General features: G+C 42.2%; 2 protein-coding genes across 3 annotated transcripts in view; one reads left to right on the top strand and one right to left on the bottom strand.

Annotated features, from left to right (window-relative positions):
• Nucleotides 1-20,463, bottom strand: part of cmtr1 (cap methyltransferase 1) — a 506,633-nt gene that overhangs the window by 304,486 nt on the left and 181,684 nt on the right. The window lies entirely within an intron of this gene.
• Nucleotides 12,375-17,572, top strand: LOC115402539 (pro-opiomelanocortin-like). 2 transcript variants are annotated; one of them, XM_030111112.1, is made up of 3 exons: nucleotides 12,375-12,647; nucleotides 15,477-15,656; nucleotides 16,829-17,572. In XM_030111112.1, the coding sequence occupies exons 2-3, from the start codon at nucleotides 15,537-15,539 to the stop codon at nucleotides 17,444-17,446; spliced, it is 738 nt and encodes a 245-aa protein (XP_029966972.1). In that variant the 5' UTR covers nucleotides 12,375-12,647; nucleotides 15,477-15,536; the 3' UTR covers nucleotides 17,447-17,572. The 2 variants fall into 2 exon arrangements, with proteins under 2 accessions (XP_029966972.1, XP_029966971.1); XM_030111111.1 differs by having other exon boundaries at nucleotides 12,376-12,647; nucleotides 16,796-17,572.

Here is a 20,463-nt window from a genome sequence, read left to right as displayed (position 1 = left end):
AACGAAAGAATATGTAGGCTAAATAAAACGAAAGGAATCCAGAATTTGAGAGCACGGTCACCACTTGTATAACTGTGTGCCCATTTCCACACTCTGCCTCATACATCGATCTCCTCATTCAGCCATTTTTCATTCCACTTTATCGTATTTGAGGACACCTGAGTTGATTCCAGCTGACATCAGTAACACTTGTTATGGCTGTCTGGCCATCAAGAGAGGAAATGGACACAATGGCCTGCTCTTGATCATGTGAAAACCCACCATCTGCCTGTTCAGCACAGAGCTGTGCAAGAAGGACTTCTGTAAATACACACATGGACTTTCTCTGCAGGTGCTTCAGATAAAGGGGCGATGAAATGTAATTGTTGGTAGCTGTACATGTGCATGCACAAGGTCAGTGAAAAATTGTTCGCTGAGGATATTTTATGGTATTCCTCTGAGAATCATCCCCCAAATATCCCCAGTGACAGCATGCAGTGTGGAAATAAAGAAATATGTCCTGCAAGTGATTAGGACAGTGAAGGAAGTGAAGCCTGAAGGGGGCAACATGGATGAATGGTTATGTTTTTATAGCGCTGTTTTCGGTTTTGTTTCCCAGAAATGTGAATAAATAGGCTTCACTGTCATTAAATGGAATGGAAACCTGTCCCGAATGTCCCCTAATCTTCACCCATCGCAAACTGGAATTGGTTTCAGCTCCAGTTTGCCGACAACAGCCTGCAGGAGCCCGACATGTCAAGTTTATTAACAGCAATTTAATCCATGAAGATCAACATGAAGATATCTCTTCAGTTTCTGATGCAGTTTGGACTAAAGAACCCGTTTCCGTCTCCATCCCTAGAGTGAATCTGATAAACATTCTTTTTTTCTTTTTCCTAAATGCAGAATTGTCTGTTTTCGACATGACAGAGAAAATTTGCTGGAAGAAGTAAAAAATAACAGTAAAAGATAAAAGTTGACAGTTCCGAGTAATAATATGAGTTTATACAAGGGTCTTGAGAAGGACACTGCAGCTTCACATCCGAGCGAAACAGCATGTGCTTTCTCAGCACGTTGTGTTTTGGGGGGGGGGGAAGCCTTGCGCTGTGCTTCCTGGGATCTCCTGTTGGAGATGCTGTGGGAGTGTAAATACAGGCACTGCTGTCAGGACACCCTCCGTCTTTCTACATTTCATGTTCAGCTTCACTGACTTTCTAAGTGCTGCTCATGTGTTGAATGAGGCCAAAAGAAGGCAGCACAAGAGGTTCTTCCTCGTGTTTTTTTAGGGACACTTCACGCTCAAGTGTTTTTGTGAGTGTGCTGACTCAGAAATGTATAACCATATAACAGGTACCTAAGGTATAGTAAGAATGTTCTGTTCAGCTGAAGAAAAATGTTTTATTGGATTAATGTCATCGGGGAAAGCTACTGCACATCTGTGACATGAAGTTCAGGCTGATGGATCTACTTCTGCTTTTCATGCTTAATTTAGTACTGGGATTTATTGTTGATAATTCTTTTGCAGAAGGGAAGTCGTTCTATTTGTTTTAAACCTTTCAACACATCCTTCAACACGTTATCTTTGTGCTATACGTGCCTCAAAGGCTGAGCCAATAGGTAGCAAGTATTAAAAAGGAGGGGAAGGATTGAATGAGTCCCTCAGAAACCCATATATTCAGCATAAAGGGGGCAGCATGTGATGAAGGAACCCGTGAGCCTTATTACTGAGCTCGGCAAATTATTTTTTTCAAGTTGGAAACACTTGAAGCCTTCTTTCACCTGTCCACAGAGATCGTTACTTTCAGCATGTGGTTTGTTGTTTATGTTCCACGATTAAAATAAATGTAGAGTTGATAGTATTTAAATCATTGTATTATGTTTGAATTAGCTTTTTCTTCACATTTTTACAACTTTTTTTTAATCCTCTTCCACAGCACAGAATTTCAATGAGGCAGGAGACGTTGCCCAGAGGTCCAACAGAAATAGGTTTACACCTCTGTTTTCAGTACAGAGTCCATAAAGACACACTTTTAATTCCAAATAAATCAATACAACCTCATTTATATGGTATATTTCATTCAAACGGGGTGCAACAAAGTGCTTCACAGCAGACAGAAAGCGTGTGGCCACACTTCCAACCGACCGTAAAGCCCTCAGCACACAGCAATAAAGAGCACCAGGAGCTGACACAGTCACCTATGGCACCTCATTTGGAAAAAGGATATATTTACCCAGAAGTTTTATATTATATCCATGATAATAACTCAGGACTAAAATGCTGATGAGAATCATTTTTCAAACATACAAGACCGAAATGGAAACACTAGCCTCAGTAATATTCGTGCTGTATAGGAGGAGTGGTCAGACCACACTTCAATAACTGCCAGTCACGCATTCAAAAATTGATAAATGATAAAAGAAATACCTGATTTGCTTATCTAATTGTTTGTTTTGTTGCAGGATGCAGGCATGTCTGTGACTTTAGATCTGGTTGTGATTAATGGCGAGCTCACCCAAACTCACCTCATCTAATTTGACTTTCAGGAGTGTTTCTCGGTGCGTTCATCAATAAAGCCATGAATAAATCCACACTAATATAGCCTGCGTTGCCAGGTTTTCATTGAAATACAGGCAACATTGCATTGATCGCTATTTTATCTCCGCCATCGTCCTTTTATTGTTTGACTCAGTTCTAAAAACTATCGGAGATCAAAGATGGTAATGTCAGAGCATGATTTGCATAATTTCTATTTAATGACTAATTCTGCCACTCAGGCTATTTTTTCTTTCAAGCTCTTCTGAGAGTCAACAAACAAACTGATGGATTCACTGTGCAAATTAGACAAAATGCTTAAAGGCAATAGACTCTCAGGAACCTGGAACTCACAGATCCACGGCCTGTCAACTGCTTGTCGATCGTGTGCTGCTCCTGTGAGGGTGATCAATATAAATACCCTTTACAATTAAAACCCTTTCTCTAACACACCAGACACTCACCCACCCAAAAAATTACATAACGATAGAGCAGGATGTGAATGTAAACACATGGAGAATGAAATTCACTCCACCTTAACTCAATCTCATTACATACTTTGTGTAATGTTAGACAATAATTTATGGAAGCTGCACGCCGGACTCCCATTATTTTCACAAAAGAAGAGGCTTTTGTTTTGAAAATGTATCACTCTAGAAAGCCTAGCAACCATCAGACATGATTAACTTACGGTTTTGTGCTGAAAAATCTTATGTAACTAATATCTATCTCTATTAATTTTTCATTACTTTAATTCAAAAATGTGTTTTTTTATAATAAATGCCAGTTTTAAACTCCATTAATCCATCTTCAATCATGACTTCTTCTAAAAGAGAACAAAAGAGAATGAAAAACATCTTGTGCTGTAGTAAATTGTCCACTCGTTAATATTAAAGTGTATTCAGTCGAATGTGCACATTTTCTGCCCCGGAGCTCCGAAGGTGAGTTAATGCTGCAGTGTGAACATTGCAAACAAACATACATCATGTTGAAGAGCAAACAGCAGGTATGACTGGATATACGGATGCGAGACTGAAAAGTACTGCATGATCTTGTACAAGATTTTTGCTCTCAACAGGAATGGATCCAACAGAAAAGGTTGAAGGAGCCGGCTGAATTTAGCCGTAGTGCGCGGCAAAATGACAAAGACTTAGTCAACTGCAGAAAGTACAACAGTCATTTATGAGTCAAGACATCATAACAATCTTCTAATGAGTAATTAAGGTGTTAACTTGAGCCGAACATAGAAGCTGCTCCCCTCCAAGGATTCGCTTCTCAGAGACAGCAGATCGCTCGGTTGCAGTGCGAGCTGAAAAGAAACGCACACATCTCCTGATCGCACTACAAACGTTGGCCTGCAGCGGGCTGAACCGGGGTCCGGCGGTACACCGGAGGCAGCCTCGCGTCTGGCTCCGAGCCAGAGCGGTTTTTTTAACAAGAGCAAATGTTTGGGGATTGTAAAACAGAAGTTCATCCCAGGACGCAGAACCTGGTGGGCGTTTTGTTGAGCTTGTCTAACATATATTGGCTTTAGGTTTTATCCTGCGCGCTTTTATTTGAGAGGGGGTTATTTTCCTCTGCCAGCGAGGGCCAAGGCTCCTATGAATGGATACTCTGTAAAAACACATATCTTTTTATTTGCTTAGTTTGCTTCTGAGCCACTAAGTCTATCCTTTGCGCTCACAGAGCTAAAACGGTCTTCCAGGTGATGACCTTCGAAACACACTCAGAACGGTCAGAATAAATGGAGCTTTTCAAATAATGTGACATTTTATAACCTCCCGCAGCACGTAGAGACACTTTCTCACTTCCTTTTAATTGAATCACTTCTTTCTAACACCAGCCTCTTCCTCCCACGTCGCAGGGAAGGTATCAGAACAGCTCACACTTGCCAAACGGGACATCCCTCCTCGCCGGAGTGACGTCAGCCGAGCCATGACGCACGGCCGCCCGGCCCAGCGCCGGGCTGTGATGGATGGCTTCGCACAAGAAAGCCGCAAACATTTTTCAAATACACGGGTTATTAAAAGTTGACAGGTAAAATGAGAGTAATTTTTTATGTCTCCAAAATGTCCCGAGTAATTTGTGCCATGTGCATCTTGAAGGTGATAATGCGATTTTTGCGATGAGAAAGAAATGAGCCCTCGATGGGGATTATTACCGCTGTTTCTTCGGCGTGACGTCTACCACGAGGAGATGAGAAGACGTTTATTTTTGTCACGCCGTATATAACTGAAACTGCACCCATGCACTTCGCCGAAAATGTATGGCCTCATATGGATAAAGCCCACACACTGGCAGGGAGAACATGCAAACTCTAAAACATTCCCACTTTCACAGCGGTTTTCAATTTGCCATGAATTCATGTTGATAAACAAATCGTTCAACCTATCCCTGTAAGTCATAAATGTTTTTAATAGAGGTGAAAATTCACGCCTGATCAAATCAGATTGCTTGTGAGACTGCGACAGGGCGCCGGGGTCGAAAACACCATGCCGGAAAAAGAAAAAGACGAAAACACGACCTTGAAAGTGAAAGAAAGCTGGCATTCAAGCATCGGCGCTGACCTTGCTGATAATACAGTCGAACGCAAGCGGCATGGTGAATGAGCTGAATGGTCCTGATCAACTCATATGGGCGTGTCAGTGAGGGAGCCTTTCAGCTGCTCGCTCTCCTTTCACTGAGCAACAAAACTGGACATTTATGAATGTTGTGCAATATTTAGAACTGCTCCTATCCCTCAAAGCAAAACAAAAAAGACATGAATAAGTCCGTACACCTTCTGTTACATTACCTGCTTTCTGCAGATGAATTAAAAAGAGCTGTCTTTAGCCCCCCGCCCCCCTCAGGAAAATGTGTCTTAAAAGCTCCAAGCTGAAAAACATGCTGCTTTAATCCGCTGACATCTTATGATCACTCTCAGGTTTTTGGTTTGTTAGCTCATTAACTCTTTCAGCATTTCTTTTAGCGCTTTCTTCAACTGTCCTTCTTCACATAAGAGACACACAGGTTTTCTTGGGGGGGTGGGCTGGTTCACTGGACAGTGTCAGGGAGCCATTATATTCAGGTGGCTCCCCCGTTAGGAGGGCCACGACCGACACCCAGCCGCTCTGGTTTGGCCAGGAGGGTCACGCAGCGTAAATATCGTGTCAAATCAAGCATGTGGGTCGCCAAGTCCTCTCCGGCAGGAGGCTACAATCACAGGGAGCCGAAACCTATTTCAGTCAACAGGGGGGGAAAAGCAGGACACAATTCAGACAGGTCTACAACAGAACCAGTGCTGCAGCAGGCGTAACTATAAAAGACATTTATTCGCCACACAATGGTTGTTTTATTTCAAAACAGTGAGATGCGAATACATTTTCTTACCAGAAATAATCAGAACATCCCATCTGATCGGACAGCTGATCAATACGATATGATTCAAAGTAAGAAACGTAAACCAGAAGTGCTTTGTTCGCCGGTCCGTTGGATCTTGTGATGTTTTCAAACGTCAAAAAAATCTAGTTCATGAAATAGTGCCTCCAGTCTTTCAGCGAGAGTAGTAGTTCGCAGCCATCTGGAAATCTGTGGCGCCCGTTGTGCTCTCAAAATTAGCATCTCCGAGGTATCGGTTCACGTAACGGCCAGCCGGGGACATGCCAAGCCAAACAATACCGAGAACAATATGCGAAATGTGGGTGGTCGTGCATATTGAAAACAATAGTGGTGAAATATTCATGACTATCGACGTGATTACATTCTTCACGTCAGCCTGGACCGCTGAGAGAAAAAAAAAGAAAGGCCCTGTCTGAAGGCTTCTTTATGTTGTTATTCTATAATTTAGCCCGAATCCTTTCAAGTACAGTTTGGGCTGCTAGTTATCTGAAACATACTCAGAAGTGGAGAAGAGGCGATTTATTTAGGGCACGTGTGCTTTTCTCACTTGTTTGTTGCTGGTCAGTTCTTAGAGGGGTCTTTGTACTGATCGGCGGTCATATGAGCTTCACTCAACTGTGGGGGAGTTACGCCAACACGCACCTCCAAAAGGAATTTGTTCTCCGCGCTGTCTGCGGACTCGGCGATGTTTTCATACATGAAAGCCGTCCATTTATTAACCTGCCATATTCAATACCTCATTATTATAAATGTTCAAACGTCACAAGGAGTGACGATTACAGCATAAACAATAAACGCTTTTTTCTTAACTTTGCGCTTGTGTGAGATGATTCAGAGCTTCTTTAAAGGAGCTTTGTTTCTGTTTCGCTCTCCTTGTATAAAACACTTTCAATATCTCCCTGAGAATTCACAAGCCTGCGTTCCAGGCTGATCAATGACTTTCAATGGTTCTGAATGCGAGCGTGATTGAAGGTTTTGCCCCGTGGTGACCTGACCCTGCCTTCACTCAGAGTCAGCTGTTATCGAGCGCCCTCTGACCCCCGCAGAGGAGATAAAGGAGCAACATAAAGCGGCACAGAAGACGGATGGAGGATAAAGGTGACTTATGTAACTTTGAACATGGCATGTTTGATAATGCCATCCAGCCTGTTCTGAGAACATCAGAAATAACTGATTTACTGAGTTTGAAGGAAAACCATCTCTAGCATTTAGAATGAATGGTCTGAAAGAGAGAACACGTCTAGTTTTCTGCACAATCAAACAAACAGTTTATGCAGAAGACTGTCTCCGACCACACAACACGCTGATGGGCTACAGCAACAGACGGCCACACCCGGTGTCACTCCTATCTGCCAAAAAAACTGAAAAATGAGGATACAGTTCACACAGTCTCTTCAAAACTGGACATTCAATGATTGAAGAAGTGTTATTTTTTCCCGTTGAGACTTCATTTCTGCTGTAACATTCGATTTTAGCGTCAGAATTTGGCAGGGACAGTATCAACGGCGCGTGATTTAAACACAACTGAGAGTCGTTGCTGAAGGCGTTCATCCCTTCAGGACCTCGGTGTGTCTGCCCCGTTATAGCTGCTGCCAGCAGGACAACTCAAATCATCTGAAACTCTTCAACATACTAATGAGCTGCAGACAACAAATGTGCAACATCTGCTTGATGCTGTCACGTTAAGATAGACCAAACTGTCTGGGAAATGTTTCCAGAACCTTTTAAAATCCATGCAACAACAAATTAATACACTATCTTGTAAAATTGTCCCCTTTAGCAAAAAATTAAAAAAAAGATAAAGACTTGAAGAGTTGAGGTCTGGCGTTCTAATATTTTCACATCCGTGTTTGAAATCCTGAAATTCCCTAATGAATTGTGAAACCATGCTGAATATAATGCCCAAAAGCACTGAAGCAATCATCTTGCGATTGCAAAAATTCCACATGAACCTTGTTCAAAAGAAGACAAAAACATTCCCTTCTGGAAACACTTGAACACGTACTAACCTGATCAGGAGAAGTGATTGCATTCTATCATAACAGACCCTGGGAAGGTGGCTTCCCTGCAGTATGTAGATGGGAACAGAATATACGGCATACCTTGCAGAAAAGGTCAAATATGGAACATAAGAGCAAGGATGTGTTTGTAGAACAGAAGATGAGTCATGGCAGTGCATGTGGCAATCACTACGTTGGGTTTAACATCAGAATTAAGCAGACTGAACAGATGGAGGGGTGCCAGGAGCAGATGTGGACAGTATTTCTTGTGATAGCCTCAGCTTTAGTGAATCTGACAGATGATCCTACAGATTCTTACTACAGCGTGAGAGATTTCTTTCCAGAGGAGTGTCGATCCAGGAGCAGTGAGGTAACTCTGCATGTGGTTCCTGCACCACCCTGCCCTGCAAAAATGGAGCCCATAATAGTGAAACATGGTGAGTGAGAAAGGGGAGAAGCTCAATGTTCGTCCTCCAGCGGTCCCAGTTTCCTCACAGTGTTAGTGGAGGTCAATGTAACACCATCCAGTCACTATAAGAGTTATATACAAAAGAGAAATAAGACCAGATTCTACAGCTGAGGTGCAAAAATACTTCAGTTTTCCATGAATACGGTATACACAGAGAAAATATTGTTCACACTTAAATCTTTTCTATCAGTCGCACAGTACTATGGAAAAAAAAATGGTTGCGAAAACGAGTTCTGTGTGTGACGATACTGTCCGCCCCGCTGTGTCGGGGGTTGAGAGTGCAGTGTTTGTGTCTGAGCTGGACGGGGAGAGTCTCTGAGGATGACCTCTGATGAAGACGGACGGTCGGATGTTGCCAGCAGGAGAAGGAACTCGTGGCCGTCAGTCATCTCCGCCTCCGTCCTGTTGATGAGGAGGGGCTGCAGAGGGGGAGGGCTCTTCCTGGAGTCCATCATTATTTCATTCATGTTTTTCACCGCTGTTCTATAGTTCATCTCTGCCCCCCTTGATCATCAGCGTATTTAATGGTGATAATGGTGATTGAATGGTTGTATGCATACAGGGTGAAGAGTTTAGGGCTGAGACAGCGGCTCTGTGGAGATCCTTTGAGCTCAGCGGACTCTCCCCCACCCATCCTCACCACCTGTGGCTTTTCAGTCAGGAAGCCCAGGATCCAGTTACAGGTGGGGGTCTGTCAGTTTGTGCATCAGCTTGACTGGCCGAATGGCGCTGAAAGCAGAACTGCAGCCCAGGAAGAGCAGTCCGAGTTATTATTGTGAGGCAGTGATTCACACTGGGCTCAGCCTCGTCTTGGGGGTTGCTGTGTTATGAAATCATGGAAATAATCATCAACAGGGAGACTAAATGCACTCCTGGGTCCTGCTAAAATGCATCATCTCTCTTTGTCTTTGTCTTTATTTATCATTTGAAGAGGAGGTCTGGCTCTCTACACACATTTAGTATCGATTCAAAAATGACAAAAAAAGGTGGTCCAGTAGAGAGAAAACAGAAAACATCACCGAGATCACACACCCTTTAAAACTCAAAAATCTCTGCATCATTACTGCAATACAGATGTAACAGTTTCACTTTTCATGAGATTAGCACAGTAGAATCAAACAATAATTTATGCAATTCCAGATTATGGGGGTCTGGTTCCAAATCCCAGCTGACCATAAGTGAAGACAGAATCCATTCTGGATTTATGCATACCCAAGAATAATCAGAATGAACTCTGAAGCATTGAGAAAAACACAAGATATTGTCCCAAGCGAACTAAATAAAGATTCAACACAAAGTCAATCAGAAAAACCTCAAGAAAACCATCACAAGTAAACAAAACATGAACTTGTTCGCCTGTCAAAATGACTTTTCCTCGAGTTTCTACTGAAACCTTATGAGTCAATGAGATGCTGAGAAACGTGGCATCCAACCTGAGAGTGAAATTGTTATTTCACGCTGAAGGGGGCTTTCTCAGCAGCCGACCGAGGTCGAACTGAATGTTTCAGTGGGGAGGTGGGGGTGGTTCGCATGGCACTCTGTAACTGGACCAGCTGATTTTGAAGCACGATCAGGCAGACAGAACGTAACCTCACTATCAGAAGATCAATGCAATCCAATTTTGTGCACCGAGGGACAGAAAAGGCAAATACGGTGTTATACAATTGCCTAAATAAAGGTTGCAAGACTCCAATTTGCCTTATACAGCTGGCAAATGGTGGTCGGTTGTGTGGCAGTCTGTAAACTATTTCTTATGAGACAGAAAACTGTGCAGAGATGGTTGTGGAAAAAAATGTCCTTTTGATTGAATAATGGGGAAGATAAGAGTTTCAAAGCCCCTCTGGCAGCTTTTATAAGAATGCAGTAATATGCAGGACAGAACATTAACAGAGAGCTGCTGAGACTGGAGATGTAAAACCTTATTGAAATATGCACGCATAAACATTCCTGACGTTAGAGAGACTCATTGGAGCAGAAAAATTTCACGGTGAAACAGAATCTGTCAATTTTGATTCAAACATACCCACAAAATGGTTAAGCTGATATTATCATTATAATAAAAAATGTGGTCTTGGAACCAGAAAGAATGTGACGAAATAAAAAGCGTCATCAAAAGTGGTTTCACACTCTTTAACCACCATGCACACTGCATTTTAGATTTATTTTGAAATTTATACATTTGAATTGTACTTTTCTACTTTTTATTTATTTATTTTTTTATTTTTTTGGGGGGGGAACTGTCATCAAAACTCAGAAATAAAATACAAAATTTATATTAGAAGATGGAAAATATGAGAGACTCACATAAATACAGTAAAAATTCACAAGGAATAAATAAATAAATAAACAAATAAATAAATAAAGCACATATTATACGAGTTACAGGCTCAATTAGCTTCTCCCGTCACATGCATTCATAAACTATTACCACAGAAAACATTAAAAAAAAAAAAAAAAAAAATCCTACCTCACTGGCCTCATCAACTCAAGAGGAATAAAGATGACTTTACACGGATTCTTCTTGAGGAAAAAAACACCTTTTCTCCTCCAGAAAACTTCTTGTGACCCATCTCTGCAGACGTCACGGGTACAGCTGTTGTGGCTCTTATTGTGTTCCAATTAATCTTGTCCCCGGAACCACGATGCAGATATGCGGAACAAAAATGTATTTTTAACAAAATCAATTAAAATCAATTAACTATTCCTGCACGAATTTACTGCGATGAATAATTATTATATATTCATGCCTTTTTACTAAATAATTCAGTGATGAACCAAAAAATAGGAGAGATTTCTCTGTCGGCAGCTGCAAGTGCATCACGTTCTTTCTTCCTCCTGCAAAAATAAAAATGCATGTGAACGGCGTAAACGTGTGGATGTACAAGTATTTGTGTGTTTATGACTGCAGATTCATTTATTTCAGCTTTAACAGATGCGGCAAGACGCCCTCAGTGCAGTTTGGTTTTATCATGATAAATCCTTAAAGTGGCAGTATGCACTGCACAGTGACTTATCACATTTCAGTAAATAATTTATTCAATGCTTATTTTCCATGCCAGATAGTATTAGCATAAAGGTTTGCAGAAGACATGTTTTTATATATAGACATTTATTATGGAATTCACTTTAAAGACACAGGGTTGAATGGAAATGTTTCACAGAAATTATGATGTGCTGAAACAGTGAACAGCAAATCAATGTATGGGCCTTGTAATGTGAAAATCAATGGTTCATTTGTTGTTTCTGACAAGTGGTGAATGTTCTCCTATTACACTCCAGCTGCACTCCTGCTTTTCTCTCTGTCTCGTCCTTGTGCAGTATTGGAAAATATGTAAGCCTGGAGGAAACCGCATATGTATGATACTGACATTGAGGAGGTAAAAGGAAAGTGCTTTTCTTTTTTTTTTCCGGTGTGTGTGTGTGTGTGTGTGTGTGTGTGTGCACGCGTGTCTGTGCGTGCATGCGCGTGTGCTCCAGACTCAAGGTGCAGTCATGACGTCTAACCAGTGAGTCAGGTCTTCATAATGAAGTTTCCACAGCAGGATACATGCTCACCTTGGAAAACGAGAGGCGCAGAAAAACGATCCAATCAGCCAAATTGATTTGCACACTTCACAGGTGCTCTCCATCCCTTTTGAAAAGAGGTTGGTCTCGTGTGTGGACAGCGGTCCGTGATTCAGGCTGACCTTTGAGGGATTTGGAGTGAGGATTAACATACCTGCAACATCAAACACTGTTCTTTCTGTTTTTTAATCATTTTATAGTAATGTCAACACACACTCAACAAAGTCATCCCAAATCCCTAAAACCCTTCCAATGATCATTGATTCAGGATGTTTAAAGAGTTTTAAAACTACCCATCAAACAGCAGACGATTAAAAAAATTGGACAGCAAGTTAACAAGTCCATTAGGGCTTTCCTTTTTGTATCTGAAGACGTGAGTTGCACTATCGATTAGAAAGCGTGTGGGTGGCCTTTCCACATATCATACACAAAACCATACAAACGCACACTCCTCCCCATCCAGAGAAGGAGCAAGAGACCCCTTACCTCAATCACACCCTGAGGCCTTGAGACTCTGTGCTCTTCACTTCACGTCTCTATAAAAAGAGCTTTCCTTCCTCTAAGGAAGCAACAGCAGATCCTCTCCTACTGAGCGCTTCATTACAGAGCGGAGAGCAAGCAGGAGAGGAGGAGAAGGACCACAGTGGAGAGTTGCCAGTTTGGACAATCTGTGGACAAAAAGGAGTGAGAAAAACAAGAAGAGAGGAAAAGCATTTGGAAAAAGGTAAGAAAGCATTTTGAATTTATATTGCATGTTTGAAAAAAAACAATGCCTATGTGATGACTTATAGCTTTTCTTTCTTTTTGTGAATGGAAGAAGAGTGCTGCATTGATTCAACACACTCATCTATACGTTGATGAATTTAACATATTACTGAGTGCACAGATGTAATCCATTCTGTGCCCATAGCTGTCTTTATTAGTAAATTTGTTTGTGCTTTCTTTCATAGATAACCAATGCAAAGACAACTTTCAGAGCCTTTAAAAAAAAAAAAAAATCACTTGATCAGTGAAGACATACATTTTCTGTCTATTTTAATTGCAGCTCTCGGGCTTCTTTTATCTCAGCATGTCTGTGGAAAGCAAAGCTCAGCTGAGTGACTCATGCTGTAGGAAGAGTGGAGAGGAGTCTCTGCCAGAGTTACAAAGACGATAGCCCACCAAGGAGTCACTCCTTAGAATAATGGGGGAGGTAGAGAGAAATAACAAGATGTAATCTCCCAAAGAGAAGGAAATGAACTCTTTAACAATTTAATGCACCGAGATAAAAAAAAAAAAAAAGTTCTTTGGAAAAAAATAATAAAAGACAGGGGAGAAGGAGGCAGAATTTTATGAATGAGCAAAGATCATCTGTGAAAGTTGAAAAATCAGATGTCCAGCAAGACAGGTACATTTAGCAAACACAAGTGAAGGTCTTCTCAGGAGTGATGAATCGAAAAACATGAGGACTTTCTCTCTGTGATGTTAAATGGAGGCAATAAAAAGCTGTCATGCATGTAAATACATACATCCTCCACTGTGTTGGAATGAATGAATGTACTGTTGCAGGATCTTATGGGACCGATATGAATGCTACTATATTTGAGTACAGTTCAAATATATATATATATATATATATATATATATATATATATATATATATATATATCAGATACAACAACAAAAAAAATGACCTTTACAAGTCAATTAGCTCCCAGACAGGAGGGGAAAAAAAAAGAAAACTGTAACAGCATCCTCTTTATTTTCTCAACTCAGCTGCTATTTCAGCCTTGGTAAGAGAACGGAACGTTTTTCATAGCCTCCAAAGAGCCCTTAAATCACTGTGCTCGAGCATCTGAGGACAATTAAAAAAACAAAAAACTGCATGTACATTTTTCCAGTTGCTTTTCCCCTCTGAGCCATGAGCACCCATTTAGAATTTGAATTTGTTGAAGGAGTCGCTTGTTGCTTTTTGAGTGAAGAGGTTGAAGATCCCAACCGCCAGAACACAGAAGAGAGTCTCCAGTGGCCCCTGAGTCTGGATTGTCCTCTCCAGGCTACTGTAGAAACATGGCCAGCTTTCTGGGTGGAAGGCTCGTCTTACGTTCTCGAAAAAGGCCTCATTTTTTGTACCAGCGATTAACTCCAATGAAGTGATGAATAATGGATCATTCATGTGAACAAATTCCCCCAAATCCTGCATGATTTGACGCGGTTTCGTGCCGCAGCAGTCGGCCTCGACTCAGTGGTTACTTTACTGGAAACAGACAAACTGACATTATTTCCAAAGTGTTTAAACCCTAACAAGGTTTAACGGATTAATCAAATAAATGAGTTTTTTTTTTTTTTTTTTTTGTAGACCTTCAAGCTCAGACAGCACAAAAAAAAAAAAAAAAAAACACCTGTTATTCATTGCTTGTTAAACTTATTGTTCAAATATTCATTCCATGGAGGCACGGCGTGTTTTTGTAGCCGTGTCAAAACAGAAACGGAGTCCGAGCGAAGAAGAATCTGCAGCAGGACATATTTGGCTGAAAGTGTAACTTAATCCGTTAAGACCCAAGGCAGCGCTCTTGTGTGTTTCCCTTGGAGATGCCTGTTTGTTTCTCCCCCTTCAGAGCTGAATATGACAGCGATTTCACCCTCTCCCACGCCGTACGTGTTTCACAATGTTTTTCAATGGTCAAAATATCTGTCACGTCACATCCAGCCGAAAAGGGACGGGGTGTGAAGACGTCATCCCGGGTCTGGTTGGGTTAATCCTGCTCAGTCACAGGAAGCGGTGACTCTGATGGTGATGAGATTAAATCACACTGGATTACTCGTATACCGCGTTTGTTATGACTCCCTCGCTCGGCAAAAAGGATGAGCCCTCGCTCGATTCTCCGTCGGCTTTGGGTAAACGTCAATATAACATCAAACGAGACTACAAATAGGAGAGATGCAATTCACGACGCCTGTTTGTTTACTTCTGCATTTCAGCCGATCGTCGTCATCGTGAGATTTTAAATTCAAATCACTGCGCAGGGAAGTGAAAACAAGACACCAGCATTCTGGCCCAACACCAACAAAACACACACTCTCTCTTCCGTTTACCCCTGTGATTAACTTTCATGCAAACACCCCTGTTTTGGGGCGAAGGTGGAAGGTGGGGGGGGGGGCAGGATCACCTCCTCCAGGAACTCAAACACGTCACTTTTTCCTGCACTTTCATCATCGAACACCTTAAAGTTCTACGAGCCGCGATAAACAAGACCATCTGTAACAATACATGCAGCGCTGACTGACACAGGAATGTTGACTCGGTGTCTGAGCGAGCAGTTAATATTCAGCCGGGACACATGCAGCCACAAATCCCTCACTGTCTCCAAGATAATATCTGAAACGTGTCATTTTCTTCTCGGGGGGGAGACCAGGGCTTAATAACAATGATCAGGAGATACCTTCTGTTTTTGCTTCACTAAAAAAAAAAAAAAAAAAAGAAAGAAGATTTTGTCCATCTGTTGCCACTGCGGGGTTAATAAAGCCTTTCCTTGGCTCCGAAGTGAATTTCTCCTCTGTCGTCCCCTTTCAGCTCGGAGCCTCACTTGTGTGTGAGTGTGTGTGTGTGAGAGACGTCGGCACCGGGCTGAAGATGGTGTGTCAGTGCTGGCTGCTGGTGGTCGTAATGGCGTACCTGTGTGTCCCCGGCCTCGGCTCAGGGTGCCTGGAAAGCTCCATCTGCAACAACCTGAGCAACAAAGGGAGGATCCTGGTAGGTCGTAACTGCTCATCCATCATCCCTGACGTTATTTATCGTCTCTGTCACATGCTGGAAAGGGAGTGAGTTGTAAGTCATTTCTTCAGTGCTGGACGAAACATGTGAAAAGACGGGAGAAAAGCCCAAGAAGTAAAACAGAACAAAAACTTGATGTGTTCTCAAAATCTGGCCTTTTTTTTTCTATATCCTGAAAGAAACAGTGAACAAATGACCTCAACCCAAAGTCCATTTAGTCACAGTGAAAATAATCTTCCCCTCAGTCTTCTCCAAACAGTTTGTTGCATTATGAGTCAGCCAGACAAACAGAGCTCATTGAATATTTAGACGTCTATATTTGAAGAAGTGTATCCGTGTCTGACTGTGAGAATATTCACAATTACCAAAGGAAGCTCGGAGTTAGACGAATATGTCAAGAATGAAAAGTGCTGCCAGGTTTTGTCTTGGAAGAAGGGATAACAACTTGTCCGTAACAACTTTGTTGATCAATTGAAGCAAATGGGAAACAGGTTGTTGTGTGAAAAGTCCATCGATTGCATCCATCGAGAAACATTACGGCGCGAGGAGCTCGAAATGAAGCACCAGGCCGTTTCTGAAGGCTGCTTGGGAACTCGGTGCCTTTTTATTGTCAGTTAACGGACCACAGGTCAGAGACGAGCCCACTGGCTGAGAGGACACTTTATAATGAAACCCGTTTGAAATTTACTCAATACTGAAGTTACGTTTTGTTTTGTTTCTTAAATGATCGTAAATGACGAGCGCCTCCGATGTCAAAAAAAAACCTTTGATGAAAAAAAAGTGATCACAATCATCTCACTGTTTCTTTTAGTCTATGCGTCTGTTTATGAGCGCAAATCCATACATAATTATCGTAGTAATGCTCACTTACGTAACTTTTGAACTCACTGACAGCTTTTCTTTCATAGTTGAGGTAGAAATTGAAACCATAGGTTGGTATATTTTTTTCTTCGATATTTGCAGTAGTTGAATTGATTTCAGTCAGAGGTCCTGGTATTGATAGAAGCAAGATTTGTTTGCTGTTTCAGGAATGAATTCCATTAAATACAGTCAGCTGTTGATTATTTTGTCATCATCAAGTCTCATCCAGTGTTTTCTCTGTGATTTCTCCCACGAAGGACTGTGTTTATCTCTGCATGTCTGTGATCCAGACTGAGGAGCCGGAGCTCCGAACAGTGGACTCCAGCGTCGTCGACGACGACGCTGACAGCGACCTCTTGCTCAGCATCATTTTGGCCAACGTGGCTCCCGAAGACACTCTGGACCTGCGGGCCCGCGGCGCCGAGCGGCGCGCCTACGCCATGGAGCACTTCCGCTGGGGCAAACCCTCGGGGGACAAGGCGCGGGAGCCCAAGCTGCGAGGCCGTAGCAACGAGCGGCGCTCCTACTCCATGGAGCACTTCCGCTGGGGGAAGCCGCCGGGCCGCAAGCGCCGGCCCGTCAAGGTCTTCGCCTCCTCTCTGGAAGGGGGGGGCTCGCCCGAGGTCGCCTTCCCCGTCCAGGTGCGCAGGCAGCTGAGGGCCGACGACAGCGACGAAGCAAGGGAGGCGGCCCAAGCGGGGTCCAGGGCGGGCGCCAAGTCGCAAGTCCCTCTGAACCTGCAGCAGAGGAAAGACGGGACCTACCGGATGAGCCACTTCAGGTGGGGCAGTCCGCCGGCGTCCAAACGGAACGGCGTCTTCGCGAGGCCGTGGGAGGAGAAGCCTCAGGGGCTGGCCAAGATCATCAGGAACATTATCGTCAAGGACGTACAGAGGATAATGGGCTGAGCGACGGAGGGGGATAGATGAAGGAACCTAACCGCCGCTGCATGTTCGTACCCAGATGTCTTCATTTTAAAACTACAGAAACTTGTTGCAATCTTTAGCATGTTGCTGAATTTATTTTCTGGGCCAAATGTTGGTTTGTTTGTTTTTTTGTTTTTTTTTTTTCTCATTAAAAACCTGAAGAGATGAAAGACAAGGCAGAGTTATGTCCAATAAAAAGCACTGATGCACCCACTGACTGCCTTCAACTTCTTGGCCTTGAGAGCGACAAAAAATTCTGAAGATTATGTTTGTGGTCAGGATTATTCCTAATTTTGTAACTAAATCTGGCAAAGCAGATGTACTGAATAAACAAAATAAAATATAATTACTGACAGTCGGATGTTAAAATGCATTTCGATTGTAAAGAAAAACTTAAAAAAAAAAAAAAGTTCAGCAGGAGTTATTCTTCATGATCTGGGTTTTCTCAAAAGACATGGATTTAGAAACTGAGAAGAAGAAGAAGAAGAATGGAAAATAAGAAGAAAGAGCGATCGTGCAGACGGCGAACTTTTACGAAGGTAAGCAGACGTTCACCTGCAGGGTGGGAATCAGGTGAGATCTGTTGGGGTGAGTTTGCAGACCTGCAGTGAAAGATCGCTTCAAGTGAGGGCGACTGATGAAATAACAAATTCAGCATAATGCTCCCTTTAAGCTCCCTCCTCTGTATAAAATCAAATATAAAATCTTAACTGTATTTGTGGTATTTATCATTGATAAGTTTTTAGAAGTCGAACCGCCCCACATCCGCTCAAAGCACAGAGGAAAATGTAATTAAACAATATGTTAATACACTGTGTGTGATCATGAGACGCTGCGGACAACTCATGAAGGCCGAGGTCTGAGCACTGACACAATCTGCGTTTTGTTTTCTATTAATACACTGCTTTCAGCTCTTATGTTAAAATACACAAGCATGTATTGTTTCAAGTAGCATGAACCATTGAGATAAATTTACAAAAACGCACAGAAAAGCACCAAACACAAAGAAATCGGTTCATAATCAAGCAGTGTTGTCTGGCGCTCACACACACACAGACAGCGTGGAAATCACGCTAGAGAATATCACCACTATGGGCCGAGTGTAAAGACGAGGTCAGTGTTAATCTGTAGACTTATCACAGTGGAGACGCATTAAATAAATCAGAATTATTATTTATTACAGATTCAGGATTTATTAGAATCTTATCATCTAATGACGCAAAGAAAAAAAAATTAAGATGATCAAGATCGAAAAGACCAAGTTGTTTGTTACCAAAGACAGTATCTACAAGTTTATATGTTTTCATTGACCTTTCAGCAAGGCGCCAACACGGTTAAGATCCTGGAGCTTCGGCAGCCTGACTTCCAGACAACTACTGTGAATATTCAGTCTCAGGGCTGTTTCCTACACGCAATGCCCCAGTAAATAATCATTTCAGAAAAACTCAACAGGTGATCGTTACAACTTTCGAACGCCAACTCGAGTTGGCCAGATACATAACGCTACAACTTTAAAAAACTTTGTTTTCATGCAACAAAGTTCACATTTATTAAAATATGCTTTTACCACAGATGACAAACCTGAAATTTGAATGAAAGAGCCCTGATTGCAACACTGAAATAACACACTTAGATTAGAATACTGTAAGTTGTGCTCACATAAGGCCATGGCAGGTTTAGAACCAGATGAAAACGGAGAGAAAACAGGCAAATTACTTAGATGGCAAGTCAGAAAAGATGAAAACGCAAGAATTTTACATAATATAAAAAACAAATAGGGTGAAATAATCTGATTTAACTTAAAAAAATGCATTTTAACAAACTGGAAATCCACAACACCACTATCCATAAAACAGAGGTGGAATCATGTAATTATATCTTACTGTACTCCAGGAAAAAAAAAAACAACAAAGGTGTAGTCAAGGGGAAAACCAGAGTATTTTTTTCCAATATAAGGGCATCTCTAATAAAAACCATCCCACAAATTGAAGCTCCCATTAGCTGAATGTGATTAATTGAACCGAACTGTTTTCAATTGACCCTTGCGTTTATTGTAACTGCGATTGGTGCTGCCTGGTGGGGGGCAGGGTCATAAATTCTGTCATAAATTCTCACAGCTGGCAATTTTCACCTTGCGGGCCGATTGCGGCTCGCGGGCCATACGTTTGTCGCCCTCTGCACAGTGATTAAACTTACTTCACTCACAAATGAGGCCATAAAAAAGCCAAATAAATGTCTTCAAAAATCTGCTGGGACACTGCGGGACACCTGACTGCAGTGGGGGGGCTCTTCACATCAAAAGCACGAGCAGGAGGAAACAGGCATTTTTAATGAGTTACCCCAAAGCAATAACTGGAAACGGTTGAGGAGGAGTCTGCATCTATAGCATTTATTATGGTCGGGATAATGACACTACATTATTGAATTTAACCCCAGAATCAAATTAACTAAACAGGGATTTCTTGAAAATGTCACAAAATGGACTTTTTTTTTAATGAAAATACTGGCGATGAATGTAAACTAAGACACTTCAACAATGCTGAAACATCCCAAACGTGTGTTGAGCGTGTCGTTACACATCGTTCTTGAGGCGAGGAGTCAGTTTGAAGAGAAACAGAACAAACCAAGTCCCTCATTTCACTGATGAAGCAGCAATGAAAGACCTCATTTAATAAGCCAGACATGACCGGGGCGGGAACGCTCAGAATGAGGCGGTGGGGGAGACGGGAAGGGATAAAAACCGTGAAGCCGATACATCTCAGTCACGGTTACCACATACGTCCCAGCCAACAACAGTTACGTAACCATGGTGAAGCCTGAGCAGCCGAGATGATACATACGTGAAGAAATTATAAATTTTCAAATAGTGGCACAGCTCAAACAGCAGCAGCATCTCTTTCGTGTGTGTGTGAAGTAGCCGGTTCGGACCGCACCGGCCACGTGCCCAGCGCCCTGCCGGGACGGAGGAGGCCTCCAGCGAGTCATCTGGGAGAAGGCCA

The sequence above is a fragment of the Salarias fasciatus genome, chromosome 15, assembly GCF_902148845.1.
Source record: "Salarias fasciatus chromosome 15, fSalaFa1.1, whole genome shotgun sequence".
NCBI classification, from domain to species: Eukaryota; Metazoa; Chordata; class Actinopteri; order Blenniiformes; family Blenniidae; genus Salarias; species Salarias fasciatus.
This window is presented reverse-complemented; position numbering and strand designations above follow the sequence as displayed.

Bases quoted from the DNA above. Each gene is read 5' to 3' on its own strand.
- LOC115402539 (XM_030111111.1), top strand. From the start codon at position 15,537: ATGGTGTGTCAGTGCTGGCTGCTGGTGGTCGTAATGGCGTACCTGTGT. The intron at 15,657-16,795 runs GTAGGTCGTAAC...TCTCCCACGAAG, and splicing joins GCAACAAAGGGAGGATCCTG to GACTGTGTTTATCTCTGCAT.